We start from the raw sequence: 17,993 nt of genomic DNA on the forward strand, positions 1-17,993 counted from the left end.
TCATGCACATACACCAAAATGTTCACTTGAAGATGCATGTACTGTGTACTTGTACTTCTGTAGTAGTGTGATGACGCAGATCTATTGTGCATATACTGTATAGCAAATTACCGTACAAATTAAGGAGGTATTCTACATTGTCATAATGGCTGACTACATTTTAAAACATGAATTAAAATTCATTTTTCTATTCCTTTTAGATTTAAATGCCTAGCTGAGTAGCTCTTTAAGTAAGCACTTCAACTGCTGAACTGTAGATTGCGGGTTCAAGTCCAGCAGGGGTTCTGATTTTTTCCCTCCTATTACTTTATATTAAAACTACATTTTCTTTTTTATTAGATTAAGTAAATAAGAAAGTTTTCAATTTCAAAATAATGTATATATCCTCCACTTTTCATCCACATCAAATTTCTCTGTTGTACCATTCTTCTTTATATATTTAAAGCTTAACAAATTCTATATATGTCATTGGAACAACTTATTATGTTGATAAAGATTACTGTCTGAAATAGTAAATGATAATCAATTATACTGGAAATATTTCTCAGAGATGAACATAAATGGCACAGTGTCGTTTTTAATCTAACAATTACCAGATTATTGAACCCAATCAAAACAAGATCTCACCAACAAATGTCACTTTCCTGCCATTTTAAACTTCAGTTCATTCAAACAGGATGTATGCATTTAGTCGCTGCTTTAATTTTACAGACTTTATAAATATTTTTATTAAAAAGATTTTGTAAACAGATATTTGCTTTTAGCGTGATTAACAATGTGTTTCAGAAACTTTCTCACCCTAATAATGTCCCCTGCCCTTACCCCTGGAGAAACAATTTGAATTCAACTAAATCTACACGAGGATGCTTTCATTTTCATTTGACATACAGTAATCCTATTGTTCCAGAAAAGATTTTTTTCACAATTATTAATTATCTTGCCTTTGAAAACAGGGTGGTCCTTCATCTGATTAAAATTAAACCTCCATCACCCAAGGATGCTTTGTGCCAAGTCATACAAAGTATAAAGGGTGTTGCATCCATGTCGGTGATCACATGCTAAGCAGCTTTTTATTTCCTACCAAGTCTACACCACCGACTAAGAGAGCGTGACTTGGCATTTATCAGTTTAATATTGACAGCATATACAACCATGTAACTGTATAATTTCTAATTAGGTTTAACCATAGCAGTGTCAATAGTATTGGGCGACTGAATCATGTAATAATGCTTAACAAACGTTTTAATTGACCTAACATGTGTTTCAAGTGTATAGGGGTGTGTATTACATGTATATACCACTATTGATTTTTGACTAATTTTTGTAGTAGTGCTAATGTACTGTATTTTGCCGAATCTTAAATATACACTTTTTTCTAGAATTTTATTTTGTGGCAAAGGGGCGTGCATCATATACCACTACCGGTTTTTGTCACACTTTTACCACAATATTGTTTGACCCATAGACACTGCAAGGAATATAGTAAAGAATACCACTTGTGGAAACTTTTGCTGCACATTATACACACAAATTGTGCCCCCCCTCCCCCTCCAATTTTCAGGCCCAAAAATGGGGTACGTATTAAACAAATCAAAATAATGCAACATTCTTCTTGCCATTAATATGAATGCCATATATACATGTTAAAGTAGAAATCAAGGCAATTCAAATATCCCGACGCTTCAAATAGACAGATAATTTGGCTGGGAATCAAAGTGTCCAAATAAATGAGGCTCCACTGTAAATCAATATATCTCCACATTTTTCAGATCTCAATCTGTAGAAAGTTGTATTAAAAGAGTTTTATTTAGGACGTTTGTACCCTGAATGGAGATGCAGTCCCCCAGGGTCTTCTCCAGCAGTGCCATGTGTGACATATCCAGGAGCAGAGTGCCACTCTGGTGGACGGAACAGATGTTGATTTTGAAGTCATTCCTGCTGCCCAAAACTTCTCCCTTCTTACTAAAAATGGAAATGAAATTCAACTGCCATGTAGGCTAGACAAGTTAAGATTGCTTACCTTCGCAGTGAAGTTTTCAAAATGGTTATATGGATGAACTGACTATTTTAGAATATGTTACTAATAGGGATGTCAACGAGTACTCGACTTAGTCTATCGTTCAGTCATACCGAACATGAACTAAATATTTCATAGTCAAGTACTCGTTCAAAATACATGTAGCCTTTTTAGTAATGTTTATAAATTTTCTGTGAGTAAAAATCATGTAAGGGTAAAGTCAAACAAACGTTTGGATGTCGGTCTGTAAATATGCCTCCGAAATCCAGTTTGGACATACTTAAAAAGATCTTGTGATGGAAATACAGTGAAATGTACATTATGTGAATCTGAACTTGCATTCCGTCGAGTTACAACATGTAATAAATCATAAATTTTGTATATACATTGGAAAGACCTTAAAAATATGTTTGCTTGTTTCTTTTAATGCCTAAGTGCATATTAATTCTTTTAATGCCTAAGTGCATATTAATTCTTTTAATGCCTAAGTGCATATTAATTCTTGCTTGTACAACGTTTCATTATCAAAATAAAAATTACCATTTATCTACTTCTCATTATGGGTTTAAAGTATGGATCTAGTGTATAAAGCACCTTCGTGTAAACTCACTCTCAAAATTGGGTTAATTTCCTTGGAAAAAATGCATGGTGCCACCCCTTGATATTCTCAGAAAAAAGCATGCCCTATGTTTATTTTGCATAAAAAAATATAATGAAATGAAATAAAAATTCATAGACATGAATGATAATTTAAAGAATTGCTGTCTTATATTGCATGTTGATGTACTTTTCATGCTAGCGTGTTTGAATAAAAATAAACCCAAGTTTGTTTGTCATAATATTTAATTCAATTGAACAAATTTCTGAACAGCTATCCAGATAAACAGTCGTTATTAGTAGCCTTTCATCCCCTAAACTTAGCTATCCGTGTGTGCTGATGTGTAATTGATGACTTAGGTACACTTGTACCCTGTTAGTCTGGGTTTTTTCCTTTCTTTTTTACCGAGTACTTGACTATCGCTCGACTAAAGCCTCCAAGTATTCCACTAAGCTAAGTAAAATTGACATCCCTAGTTACTAATCAACCATTGTGCACAATGACAATCGATGTTGTGACCCAGAAACAGAGTGAGTGTCTCATTTATTCAAATTTGTGATGTCATTGAATATGTAGTTCAGCTATTTTATGACTGAGGATTTCTATTGTCATTCTAAGAGAGTGTTTTTGTATCTAAACACAAATTTAAAGTGGTAAACTGGAATGAAGTAAAAGGGGGACCCAATCAAAGTTGAACAGGTTCAGGAATTTCGAATTTCACAGCTTCTGTAATTTGTAAGATTACTGAGCCAGCCCTCCTTTCTGAGCAATTGATCTATTCTTGTTACACCTTTTGCTGTATATTTTTTTTATGATTGATGTGCCTGCTTCAAACCAGCATCTATGACCTTTTAACCCCAAAAACTTCATTGGAAACAGAAACTAGGAATTCTACCAATGCATAAATATATAAAAGAATGTACCACATGAATCTTTGTCATATTTTATATATACCTCAGAAGAGGATTACTTCCCTTTTCTCCCTCCTCAAGAGGAATTAATGACAGTGGCATCTGAGGAATGGGCATAACATTCTAAAAGCAAAAAACATCACAAGTTGGAGAACAACATTTAAAAAACAAAACAAACATTGTAGTTGGTTTTCTTAAGAATAGGTTCAAATCATTTTTAAATATTTTTGTTTTCTCTCGAAGTCAGTAATTTCCATATGTGATGTGAAATTTTCCTTTATCCAATTAACAATTACTATAAAAATCAGTTGTATGTTGGCACACATCATGCAGTTGATAACAAATTATCAATTAAGTTAATCAGATGTATTTTTTATAAATACTAAGTGAAATAATTCTGCCGCAATTACTACATTCATACAATGCATCATGAACACAAATATTAAAAGAATTGTAAAACATGGACTTTTCTAACAATTTCAAAAAATAAAAATAAAAAATTGAAATGGACCTCATGCATCAACCAGTTCTACTTTCAGCTGATATGATAATTTACTTGATCATGGTTAACACCTGTGGTCCATACTTTCTGCAGCTTAGAATAACAGTAATTTTTGGCCATTTGAAAAAAATGGTGGGAAATGCACATAATTGTCATGATGTACAGTATATAGAAAATTCATGATGAATTTCTAAAATCATTATTTGCAGAATACCCCACCTACTGAACAAGAAATTCATACATTTACACTATTTATGTAGGTCTGGTCAGAATTACAGCCTTATCAAATTGTTTGTGAACCTAGTTCTTGTATGTGAATCTGGCTATGTAAAAGTATTTAAAAACAAAAATGGTAAGTTTTTTCACCAAGTTTCAAAATAATGTAAATATCTGTTTTAAACATGTTAAACAAACCTTATTTCCAAATTCATCGTTTTTCAACACAATATTATTGTGCTCTTGAATATCATCCAGGCTTAGAAACTGAGGTAATAAAACAAGTACAAATGTAAAATGTCATTAAAGCATACAATATTTAAACAATATCAACTGTATATATTTAAATGAGGCAAAAAGAAATTCATTTTTAAATCAAATAGTGCATCCGAAAATTTTGCTTTTCTGAATGCTATTAAAAAAGTTTCTATCAACAATATACTCCAAAATATCTCAAAATTTCTGTTAGATTTTTTCTTTATTAATAATAGGAATGTGAAAGAACTCAGGAATTTTGGAATGTTTTTGCACTTAGCATTCAAATAAAGAAAATATATTGTAGAGTATTTCTCTACATGTCGACTCCTGTGTCTGTAATATTAATGTGTATTAATCACAAGTATATCATACACATGTAATTATTATTAAACACACAAATCAATTTCTTTACATGAAATGAAACCAGTAAGATGAGTCTCTAAACAGTAAATTGAATTGAACACTTAATTATTTGTAAGTAAAACCTCTTCATCTTCATTCTTTTCTAAATCGGCGGCATGTCCACTATTTCCATCCCCTGCTGACTGCTTGCTCTGCTTTCTGTGGATACATCAATTCAATTGTAATCTCACATCAAACAAAGGTATAGCAAACTGTTGCATCATTATAGGGGTCCTGTTTCCCTATCATCAGTTCTATAAGGTTATATCATATAAACTAGTAAACATACATTATTTACTACAACCTTGTCTGGTTGTACTTTATATCAATTTGTTCGTTAGGCCACATCAAATCGATTCTCTGGTTCTCAGACACTGCCGCCCCCCCCCCCCCCCCCCAAATCGGCCGCTGACATGAGTTTATTACTGCCCCAGAAACAAATTGCCGCCGCCTGTATTTGATCTGTCAAAATAAAATTCGTGTTTTGGCGCCAAAATCGTAAAGCGCCTTGCTGAATAAGACATGCTGCTTAGTTGATGTAAACAATATGGCGACAGAAACAGTTCTTGTCAGCATTGAGATTATTTTTAACTCAAAACAGATTGTTCCAAGGACAATTATACTGGTAGACTCGTCCTTGACAGTTGATATGCTTTGCAAGAAACTTCTGGGCGGTGAATTTAAAGAAATTGAAACCTTGAAGGAAGAAATTGATGAAAGCAAGGCCGAGTTGAAGTACGACGTTTTCGTAGGTCGAAACAAAACGGCTGACAGCGATCAGGTTTTTTCAACAGTGAAAATTTCCGAAGTGGTTGAACTTTTTGGGGAGATATTCAAAAGTGAAAGTTTGAAAAAAAGACTGATTTGCCCTCGTCAGATAAACAGAATGAAAAGAAGCTATACAGTGTTGAATGCCATTTGTAAAACTCTAACTTTACTTCACAACACAAAAAAAACCCACAGAAAAAAAATCCCTACCCATATGTGACATGGAGATAAACTGAAAAACTAAACCCCCTACCTACCTACCTACCTACCCATTTTTTGAAAAACAATTGTTGAGAACCAGAGAATCGATTTGATGTTGCCTTACTTACGTAGCAAGTATATAAATGAGTTGAATAATTGAATATCACACATACTCTTAATCTTTGGACATCAAAATAATGGGAGTCATCTTCTACTACTTACATAGCATTTCCAGGCACTTACAAAACAGCAGGCCCATGGACCTTTATGGTCACCTTAGTCATACCACACACAAACTTTTCATGTAATACACTACAGGGAGCATTGCATGTTGATGGTGCAACTGGTGCATCTTTTAAATAATGAAACCCAGTAAAACTGAAACAATACACACTCACAATATGATACGTATTGTGAATACAATGATGGCTTGTATTATTGGTAAAAACCATTAAACGCATGGGTAATTTTACACGTCACTGATTGTATAGAAATACTTTAGTGTTTCCAAAGTAAAGTTACATGTAAGTCCTGAAATAAATTTTATTTAGAGTCAGTAAAAATACAAGTATATTCACATAGGCAAGCTAATGATAAACAAGTTGATGGTATAGGGGTTTCAACAGTCTCGATTAAAGTCAGCATTTCGCAAATTCTATGGTCGTTATAACAATCTAGTTTGTCAATACAACCTATCATTGGGTCATATGCTGTCTGATGTGTTTCATACCAATTGTTAGGCCATTCTTGGCACACTGATTTTGACTACGGATAACTCCGTTTACCTTATCATGATAAAGGGCTCACGATGGGCGTGACCGGTCGACAGGGAATGCTTACTCCTCCTAGGCACCTGATCCCACCTCTGGTATGTCCAGGGGTCCGTGTTTGCCTAACTATTTATTTTGCATTGCTTTTAGGAGTTATGAGATTGATCACTGTTTGTTATCTTCACCCTTGAAAGTCAAATTTGCCTTTATGTCTTGTGTTTACAGCAGTGTTTTTATCAAGAATTACAATTAACCATGTTAATAGAGAATCAGCTTAATTAAAATTCACAATTTTGGTAAAGGCCTCCCTGTTCATGACTATCCACCAAGTTTATTCTCTAGACATCCCTGAATAAAATTTTTACAAGACAGCACCGTTTTTAGAGCTTTTGGTCCTATCCTTCAGCCCCCTGGAAGGCAGGGGCCATGGTATTTAAATTTTTACCCTCTATCCCAATCGTGCTACATGCCAATCCTAGTAAAAACTGGCCCAGTTGTATTTGAGATGAAGTCGAAAATGTTCAAATGTTAATGCACAATAACAGATAAAAAAGATTGCAATGATATTAAATTTATCTGAGTATGGACCTAATAAAAAGATATCACAAGATTTCTATTCCCACAATAACTATGACCTGTAGTATCCAAGTAAAGCTCTATTATTATACTAAAATGTAAAATGGTAAATGCTTTAAAAAGTAGCTATCAGTATAAATAATACAAAGGCAACTTGTTACTAGAAAAATGAAGAATAATGTTTATTGGTATGCAGCTGCTGGCATATACATGTATTAGACATTCGATGTGTTATATATCTACCGTTACATAACATATTTTTTCAACTTTTGCATTTATTTACAATCAAAATGTAATTCATAAATTACAATTAAATATCAAACATATAAAAGTGTTTACTTTTTACTTGCCAGCAAGTCAAGAACTTGATATACCAAGGTATATAGATATTCCACCTGTAAATAAAAGTTAACAATTAAAACTGAAAAATACAAAGTTGTCTTTGCTAACACATTTCTTCAGTTTAAAATGCCATACTTACCTTTTTGCTATACACACACACTGAGCCCTGAATTAACATGGCAGCTTCAGCAAAGTTCATAGTGGTCATCCCTCCATCAAATGTTACCACTATCTTGTCAAGCTACAAAACATAGCATTCACTACATAGGAGACAAAAACTTTCAGTTTAAACATACTGTGATTCATAGCATATGTACTTTAATATGTATTTTAAACCATCAACACTCTGAAAGAACCATTTGCAACTACAAAAATATATAAACCAGGGTTAAAAATTAACATATGTCCGTCAGTTCGCGACTGGTTAAAAGTCTGGCAGACTGACTGACATTTGTTTTACTCAGTCCAATGGGACAGGTCAATTTTCTAAAACGTCATTTTGGAAAACATACTTATAGAATCTTAAACATGGATTTGGCGTTCCTCTGTAGATATTAGACGAACCTGATTAGTAAATTATATAAATCTCACAACAGGCTTTCAAGTGACATTTAGCAAAAAATAAGGGCCATTTTTAGGGCAAAATTATCAAAAAATAAGAGCCTTTTTAAGGATTTTTAAGGGCTTTTTAGACAAAAATAAGGGTTAAATTTACAAATCAATAGGAAAGAAAAAATGTTTTACTCACCATCTGCAAGAACAATAATACAACAAGAGGCCCACAGGCCTTATCGGTCACCTAAATACTAGTGAAAAAGTATCACTACTTCCATGGGCTATGAAATCTAGAAAAAAATTCCTGTTCTGAATATCTAAGCTAAATTCTAATGTTCACCAACAGTATAAAACAAGATGTGTTCTTAAAACTTTACTGCCCTCAAAAGTGCATAAACTGATGAAAGGCTTTAAATAATAGGTGTATTAACATTAAAACATCAATATATATGACTAATTTGGACTCATCCTAAAGTCATAACCCTGGGTTGTGAAATTCACCATTTTTTGTACATCCTTTTCTGCTATTCCTAAGTATGCATTAAGATTTTATACAGTATTAGCAAACTTACCCATAAATACTATATATACTAAGTTTGGCCCCACCCTGGGGTCAAAACCCTTACTCGTCGGGGAAAATCAAATTTACAATTTTGGTAAAAGACTACCTGCTCTATCCATTTAGTTTCAATTTAGTATCAAAAGCTCTAAAGAAAATGTTATTTAAGTGTCTTACACATAAACACTATATAACAAGTTTGGCCCCGCCCTGGGGTCAGAACCCCTACCCCGGGGATCATGAAATTTACAATTTGGGTAGAGGCCTTCCTGCTCTACATCACTATGTATTTAGTTTTTCTTACATGTGTGTGGTTCTTGAGAAGATGATTTTTGAAAATTGGTCAATTTTGGGCAGTTTTTGCCCCGCTCCTAGGGCCCCAAGGGTGCTGGAGTCCTCAAATTTACAATTTATGCCCCCCTTGTCCAAATGATGATTCATACTAAATTTGATAAGAATTGGAATGATAGTTATCAAGAAGAAGTTAAAAATGTCTATTGTTCACACATTTAATAACTGATCATTTTGGCCCCACCTTGATACCAAAACCCTTACCCCTGGATCAATCAAATTTACAATTTTGGTAAAGGACTACCTGTTCTTTCTAAATATCTATTTTTCTTCAATTTAGTATCAATAGAACTAAAGAAGATGTCAATTAAGTGTTTTACACATAAACACTATGTAACAAGTTTGGCCCCGCCCTGGGGTCAGAACCCCTACCCCGGGGATTATGAAATTTACAAATTTGGTAGAGGCCTTCCTGCTCTACATCACTATGTATTTAGGTTTTCGTACATGTGTGTGGTTCTTGAGAAGAAAATTTTTGAAAATTGGTCAATTTTGGGCAGTTTTTGCCCCGCCCCTAGGGCCCCAGGGGTGCTGGAGTCCTGAAATTTACAATTGATGTCCCCCTTGTCCCAATGATGCTTCATACCAAATTTGAAAAGAATTGGACAGGTAGTTAGTAAGAATTTAAAAATGTTCAATTGTTAACGCACGACGGACGACAACCAATTGCAATAGGTCACCTGAGTTTACTCAGGTGACCTAAAAACTAATTACCCACTCAGAAGATCATACCAGTGGTCATCAACAGCCATATTCGGCATTCAGCACAAACCATGATATAATTCAGGTGGACTCCCATGGCTCACAATCAATGCTGAATATAGCTTATAACCATCAAGATGTCTTCTGAGATGTACATTTAATCAACATATTCATTTTCTGAAAGTATACTAAGACTGAATTTAATGAATTTCAACACTTACTTTATGTCAAATTTATTTAAACTTTCAAAATTTGAAAATGTTGGAATTTCAACCAAAAATTGGGGCTTTTTTAGGATTCTAAAGCTCAAATAAGGAAAATAAAGGCTGTTGTAGAAAAATAAGGGCCCGCTTGAAAGCCTGTCACAGCAGTGTTTAATACAATATTGTAATAGTCTAAGGCATATCTAGTTAAATTTCATTTCTATAACATTAACGAAATATGTATAATTATTACTGGAAAACTCTGGTGGACTAGTAAATTTTCTGCGGACTGGTTGAAATTATACCCTATCAGTCCAACTAGACTGGTGACATAAACAGTTAGTTTCAAGCCCTGTAAACAACAAATAAACATGGACAAACCTCCTCAAGATAATCCTCTAGAGATGATGCTATATCAACATCCCAGTTTTTGGTTAGATCTCGGATTGGCTGTAGAAGATTAGCAAATCTGGAATCGAGCTCATCTTGGGAATGTGAAACAATCATTTTGAAATCAGTTCTGCAAATGAAAATACGTCATACAATTTCTTTAGAGTGTAAGACTAGTGGGTTTTCTGGGTCATAGGTCAGGTATTTACAACAGCTAACGATTGCTTGCAATCCAGAATCCCAGGAACTACTGTATTACTCATTCTGCTGATAGGATTAGAATGACACAGAAGCCCATCGTAAAATCATGCAACAGTTGACAATGAACAAGACAAATGTATTGATGTATATTATTTTCACTTGTTATATATAAACCATGACAAAACATGACGTCACAAGAATACATAAGTACTACAAATAAGTAACTGAATAATTCATTTTTCATCAATGAATAAAAAACACATTACAACACCTGAAATTAACAATAGTATGCAATCTGACTGATTGTCTAGCAACATGCAGGGGGAAAATAAAACTTCACATTACCCTCGAACATCATATTTTCTCGTAATATTCCACCCTTTCAGAAGCCTCATGCATTTTCTATAAACTCTACAATAAGGTAAATGCAGTTGATTGTGATGCCACAATACTCCAAGTCATTTCCCATAAACAAACTCTTACACTTCATAAGACACAAAAGGAATTTGTTTACATGCAGGGTGGGATTCTGATACACAGTTAATCATCTGACCATGTAAGTAATCAGCATTCAGGGAGAAGGGTTATTATATAAAGTTATTCCATTGCTTGTACGTTCTAATACGTTGACAGTGCTCAGCTCAGCTACATGTGCATGCATACTGCATAGATCCGTTTTTTCTCTCTCTCACAATATTAATTGCACTTTACAAAAGTCTTTCGTATTCTTGCTTTCAGTATAATACACAATTTATTGCATGAATGTTCAGAGGATATGAAGATCCATTCAACTAAGAAAATCGTTGCCCTGGGGGAATGATTTTTCATGGGTGAATAGATAGATCTTCATTTCTCATATTATCACCAGTGTGAGATCGACTTTACCCGTGTGAGAAAGCCATGTGAGATTTTTCTGTCTCACACTGCTGCCATGTCATATGATTGTGATGTCATATATCTTCTATGATTTACGTTACACAGTGAAGTTACTGAATTAAAATATTTTGTATTGTTTTCTTTAAATTTCAATTTGATATAGATTTTCTGGTGGACAACCTTGGTTTTTTTAGTTTACACTTACAGTGTAAACCATTTTCAGGTATGCTCTTTCTGCCTGTCTAATTAGTTTTTGCATTGAAGTTCAAATGAGGATTTGGATAATTATAATTTTCGTAAAGTCCCTGAATTTATGCACTAAAGTGATTAAACTGTGGGTAAAATGTGAGAAAAATAATCGTTCATCATTTACTCGCGTGGGATAGGGAAATTCCACCTCTGGAACAAGATTCACTGTCTAGGACTCTGCAAAGCCTCGTCCTAGACTGTGAATCTTGTCCCCTTGGTGGAATTTCCCTATCCCACACTCGTACTAATGAAAGATTCTATTAATCTCCCTCACTGTCATGCAATAGACAGAATTCGAAATTACTTCACGTCTGCAAGTCCGAGATCAATAAAAAACATGTCAGAGTAATAAACTCTCTATGGCACTAGTCCATATGGAGTAGAGAAAATCTGAATATAAATCTTCAGTGATTTTTCTACATTTTTTACAAGGGTCCTGTGGCTTTCAAATTGGGAAAAAAATCAATTTTATTGTAATTAAGTTTTAAAATCATATCAAACATTATATTATCTTTATTTTACACATCTAATTTTCTTTAACCTCCTAAAATTTTCAACTATTCTATCCAATTCATCATTCCCATAACACTTTGTTATAAAATTCACATCGAATGTTTATTTTTTTCAAATACATTTTCCTTTCATAATTTCATTATTGGGGAAAAATGCAAGCTAAATTGAGAAAAAATAGGCAATCTTTAGGAGGGGAAACGGCTGAAATTCAAGTTCAAAGATAACATGCAGCAACATTTGATGTATCACACTAATTATTTTGCTTATAATTCCTTGCCTCTTTGAAAATACACAGGGCTCGAAATTAGCGATAAATTTTCGCAAAATGCGAGTACATTTGAAAAATAGCGAGTAAAAATAGTGGACACTCGAAAATTTTAGCGAGTGGTGATTTACAAACTATGATCGTATCATATCCGTTTTATACGGTAATGCGCCATTCGCTTTTCTTAAACTTGAAATCTGAATTATACAAACGCTTACATGAACGACCGCTTTCAACAACCGTTTCTATCCGGATTTTTCTTTTACGATTTTTAAGAAACTTGGAGTCAAACAAATGCTTTAGAGGTCGGACATCGCATTATGATGAAAAATACATGTGCCACGAGTCCTGTTCACCTATAGTTGTGATTAAATTGAATTCTAAGTATGAGGTTTTTGCTATTCATTTATCTAGTAAGAAAAAAAAAGTCAGAGTCTATGTTTTACCAAGTCTTCCGGTAGTTATTTTTATCAGAATCATGAGAATGTCCTATCTAAATTAATTTATTGTCATATTGAGGTCGGGTTGTGGTGATAACACGAGTGCACTGCTCACCACGTAGACGATTATCAAAAAAGTCCATGGGGCTCATGATCATGCTGCTTATAAAACCATGAGTCCCGGATTCGCTTTGAAAAATCACTAGTGACAACTCTGATGTGGCATGAAATTGGACCTGCGGTAAACAGGTTGTGGATTAGAGGTGCGATAATCAAGAGACCTAAACATGACTTACGTAACTTAGTGTCTTGTCCAAACGATGTCTGTTGACCCACAAGCAGGGTTGGCAAAAAAGTGGTCAATATGAGTATTGACCGGGCCGGTGGTCAATACTGGTTAAAACAGGTCAATACTGGTCAGTACTGGTTGATTGAAAATTGTTTGGTCATTATAGTCTGTGTTGGTTATTTTAAATGTTTCAGTGGCCATTATTGTAAATACTGTAATTCATAACATGAACTATCAGTTTAATATAATATACTTCATAATATTAAATAAATAATGTAAATGACTCAATTAAATAGGGGAAGATGTAAAAGTTTATTGTAAAAATTAAAAACTGTTTCGTAGCTGTATTACTTTGGCACTGACAACAGCATTGCAGTCTTTACATCTTGCTGTGGTCTTGTTGTTGTCCTCAACAATATCATAGAAATTCCAAATAGGATCTCTAGGCTTCATGATTGTGTCTCTTAGCAGGTCAAGAAGTGAATGTGAGAGGAAAATTGTGGTATTTCCTAAACTATGTTTTGTTGAAGCCATAGATAGTATGATGGGGGAAGTGTTTTCTATTTCTGTTCAAATTCTTTAGTTTATCAAGAACTACCTATTGTTTCAAATCTTCATTTAACTGTTAAATAAACATTTGAGGGTGTGTGTTGGTGATGTTTTCATAGCAATAACATGTACATGGGTCCTCTCTGGTCCCAGAGTATGCTAATTAACACCTGTCAACTTTGTTTCCTGTGCTGAGGTACATCTCCTGCTCTGTACATTGCAACACATTGTTTATCTACAGCACCTGTCACCCAATTCATATTAAATCACTGTGTTTATTTAATGTCCTGTTATTCTTAATCTGTCCAGGTACATGTATAAGCAGATCCTATTGTCTAGTTATGCTTTTTATATGTGACCCTCTTTTATAGTTCTGAAGATATTATGATCACAGTTTCAGCAAACCAAATATATTAAACTTATGAAATTACATCTAATTATCTAATGAAAATTATTGATAACCAATTGATCCATATATTATAATGAAAAGACTTAATTTATCTTTGCAAAAAATGTACAAAAATAGGAAAATGGACAGTTTAAATCTCAATTGACCAGTATTGACCACTTAGGGAGTATTGACCGGGACGGTTAAAACCGGGGGCGGTTTTAACCGCCCAACCCTGCCCACAAGGCTCAGTAATGAATAATGATGGGGAAAATGCATGCAATTGTTTTGTTTTTTTTTAAAAACATGAAAAAAGAGCACTGCTTCATTATTTTTATTTTAGCTTGTAGGTTTTCATTTTAGCCTGTGGTAGAAAAAGTTAATTTCGACTCCTGAATACACCAAAGCCACACATCAAACAAGTTCGTTTAATTTTATTGTTTAAATGTCAAACCCCATATCTTCGCTAGCCAAGGGTTTACCATCCGCACTGCTTCTCGACAGCGGAGCATAAACCCTTGGCTAGCGAAGATGATCAAGCCCATACACACAATATCATAAACTAGGCTTAAACCAAACTGTATGTCAATCATCAATTTTAAAAAACCATCAGTTTGAGATATGGCATACAAAACTCACTTACCAGGTCCAGTCCAAAGACTATTTCTACCTACGTAGGTACTTATAGCTATGTAGGTATTTAAACCTACTCCAGGTAGCTATTTTTACCTACTTTTTCCTTTACTTGCATTTCGTGGCCAAACGCAGGAACGACGCAATATGGCATGTACCAAATTTCTTGATTCACTTACACTGACGATGAATACTACAAAAATATTGGACAAAAATGATTACTTTCTAACTTTTTCAAATTTGCATGAATAACAGCACCCAGTTCCATTTTCTATGAGTTTAGGATCAAAGCTACGTGAGAAAAAGTGTAGAATGTCTAACAAATCTGTATTAATTCTAAAGTTTACATTCATGCAGTTTTACATTAAAGGTTTTTGGGGAGAATTTTCATGCATTTCCTCTGCATTCTTCACCCTCGTAAAGTATTCAAATTTACACTCTGAATTTTGCCGTGCACAACATGATGCATGAAACAACTGACCTGTTTAAAAGATGCGCTTTAATTATTATTTATTTATATTTTCAAAAACAGATAAACGTAGGTAGAAGTAGCTACTTTAAGTAGGTTTAAATACCTATTAATAGCTACGTAGGTAGAAAGTCTTTGGACTGGACCTGCTTACTGTAATAAATTGTATATTTCCCTTTTATCAAATAAACCTTTATTTACCCATATGTTGGGTAACTATATTCAATCACAGGCCTCTGAATTTCTATTAATACGCCGAAAAAATCCATACAATCTTTACTACACATCTTACGGCGTATTGATAGAAATTCAGAAGCCTAAGACAGCTGTAAGATTCAATGTTATACACCAAATGTCATTCTAATCCGAATCTTTCATTGAAAGTTTCAATGAAATCATATTCTCATTCTGGAAATACAAATGTAAGAAATGAATCATCGTACAACTACAATCACTGAATACCTGTGCTGTTTCAATAATGGAGCTAGTTGAAAGGGCTACAATTCAATGTTGTCATTTTTCACATGTTTATCTATTCGCGCTTAAGAGATTCACCGTGCAGAATTTGTTAGACTTGATCTCATTGGCTGACGTGGATGAATTTGAACCAATTATATTCATGGACAATATATATTCCTCCGCCAAATTAAAGAACATATATTATCTCACTTTGTATAAGATTTCATCAATTAATTTTACATTATGAAGTTTATGAATGATATGTTTAAGGTACTTATTTCGATATTTGATATTTCAAACGAAATCTTTTACATTTTTGATACGAGACTATAATTGATCGAAGTCATATCCGGATTTGAGTTCCAAGGCAACTTGCTGATGCTGAAATTATGTCAGGCATCAAGGAAACACGCGATTTTTTCCTTTGGTGTATATCAGTAATATACTTGATTGCATTTTCATCACTGTATGTTCAAATACCAGGTAAATCCGGCTTCACTTGCCTCTACATTCCTGTACTTCTGATGCATCACAGTCATATATTACAGGAGTCTGCAGGTCTCATGTAAACAACCACTGGGCCGCCGGCTTCGCGAGCTCGCGAAGCTCAGTGGTTGTTTGTTTACGTTGTAGACCTTTACAGATAAAATTGCCGACTCCTGTTCTTGTTTACATTATGAAGTGTATGAATGATATGTTAATGTATTTATTTTGGTATTTGATAGTTTGGTGTATTGAATAACATGCCTCTGAGTAATGAATTCCTATCAATACGACGGGAGGTTTTCATAATGTAAAACTATATATAGTTTATAAAAAGAATCCTGTATTTTATACAGTAAATATAACCAATAAAAGCCAAGAAACACAAAACTCCAATAACATTTCACTGCTAGCACTGCAGTTTTAATGTACAACAGGACAGGAGAAAATGCAATAAACCAGACCGGGATTTAAACCTGGGCTCCCTGAATCTCTAGTCAGGTGCTCTACCAACTAAGCTATCTGGCAATGGACCAGACCGAAATTTGAACCTGGGCCCAGGCAATGAAAATAAGGGGAAATGCGAGTTAAAAATTTTAATTGTGAGTGAAAAATCACAAGTGGTCGCAATATTTCGCAAGTGAAAAAAATCCAATCTTTTTCCAGATTTCCTCAGTTTATTGGCTTTGAAGTTTACAATGAATTCGTCTTGTGCATAGAAACGCTTTACAGAATGATTATAAATGCATTGATAAAGTAAATGTGGATCAAATAATTTTAAATAACTAAGGCCAAAGTCATCTCAGTCAGTGATTTCAAAATACTTAAAGCATACTTTGGCGTCTCAGAGACGTCTGATTTCAATAATAATCATGATGATCTTGTCCGTGATTTCTCAACACACGAAGGTGTTAATATCACCGTTTCAGGCGGTGTCCTGTGATATCTATAGTCAAACACTTTGAGTTATTTGTAGTGCGTTTTTCAATTAGATTTTTAAAAACTGAAATCTCCAAATATTTTGAATTGACGCTAACAGTTTTTAAACCACATGATGTGGTAAATGGGTGATAAATCTTTGGTCAGCAAGTATGCCGCTCAATTGTACCCTATGCCCCTCACCATGCATCAATGATATGTTGTCTGATAATTCGTTAAATATTAAATGAACTTTCGATCTTATTTTTATTATTGCACTTTATTTTCATATAATTTGATGTAGAGGCATGCTTGTTTTCTTAAGTTCCTGTAAAAAGCAATCATATTGAAAAATGCTAGTAAAAGCTCAATTTTGCTAGTTGGAAAAAAATCCACTAGCTAAAATTTACTAGTAGTGAAAAAAGTTGATTTCAATCCCTGGGGCCCCCCGGAATCTATACTCTACTAACTAAGCTATATGACCACTTATCTGACAGCTACATGCCTTCCTCCTTAAATTGTCTTCGCCCTCAAAGACGCACAACCCTTATTTTTTTTGCCTCCCGGCTGGACTTAATTTCACCTGCAAGTCCAGGGGTGGTCATGGCACCAAATGTAACTGGAAAGAAGAAAATTTTAATACAACGGACCAGACTGAGATTCAAATCAGGACCCCGTAAATTTCTAGTGAGGTGTTCTACCAATTGAGCTATCTTGCCATCGATGATTGAACACATCTGACTGCTACATTTGTAAGCAGGTGGAGCATTAAAAACATGAAAACATTATTTCATTAAGTGAAAAAATTTCATCCTTGTACTCCATATATACTACATTTTAAACAAAAAGTACTTTTAAGATATGTTCCTTAGGAAGAATTTTGAATCAGATTTGGTCAAATGTTTAGGGTTTTATTAAGTTGTTGTAAGCAACAATTATC

At 34.0% G+C, this 17,993-nt stretch overlaps 2 protein-coding genes across 4 annotated transcripts in view; one reads left to right on the plus strand and one right to left on the minus strand.

Moving 5' to 3' along the window:
* Positions 1–15,776, minus strand: part of LOC125647500 (condensin-2 complex subunit H2-like) — a 29,341-nt gene extending 13,565 nt beyond the window's left edge. The window contains exons 1-8 of one of the 2 annotated variants that reach the window (XM_048874186.2): positions 15,656–15,776; positions 10,313–10,451; positions 7,701–7,802; positions 7,559–7,614; positions 4,988–5,063; positions 4,443–4,511; positions 3,570–3,649; positions 1,823–1,962 (exon numbers count right to left, since the gene is read on the minus strand). In XM_048874186.2, coding sequence (XP_048730143.2) covers positions 1,823–1,962; positions 3,570–3,649; positions 4,443–4,511; positions 4,988–5,063; positions 7,559–7,614; positions 7,701–7,802; positions 10,313–10,438 — 649 coding nt within the window. In that variant the 5' untranslated portion in view covers positions 10,439–10,451; positions 15,656–15,776. Of the gene's footprint in view, positions 1–1,822; positions 1,963–3,569; positions 3,650–4,442; positions 4,512–4,987; positions 5,064–7,558; positions 7,615–7,700; positions 7,803–10,312; positions 10,452–10,867; positions 10,933–15,655 lie in introns of those variants that run through there. The other variant, XM_048874184.2, reaches the window with a different exon arrangement.
* Positions 15,777–15,989: 213 nt separating this feature from the next.
* LOC125645914 (lipase maturation factor 2-like) overlaps positions 15,990–17,993 on the plus strand; it is a 43,056-nt gene continuing 41,052 nt past the window's right edge. Inside the window, exon 1 of one of the 2 annotated variants that reach the window (XM_048871920.2) lies at positions 15,990–16,135. In XM_048871920.2, coding sequence (XP_048727877.2) covers positions 16,042–16,135 — 94 coding nt within the window. In that variant the 5' untranslated portion in view covers positions 15,990–16,041. The remainder of the gene's footprint in view (positions 16,136–17,993) is intronic. The other variant, XM_048871919.2, reaches the window with a different exon arrangement.

Source organism: Ostrea edulis, chromosome 6 (genome assembly GCF_947568905.1).
Source record: "Ostrea edulis chromosome 6, xbOstEdul1.1, whole genome shotgun sequence".
Taxonomy (NCBI): Eukaryota; Metazoa; Mollusca; class Bivalvia; order Ostreida; family Ostreidae; genus Ostrea; species Ostrea edulis.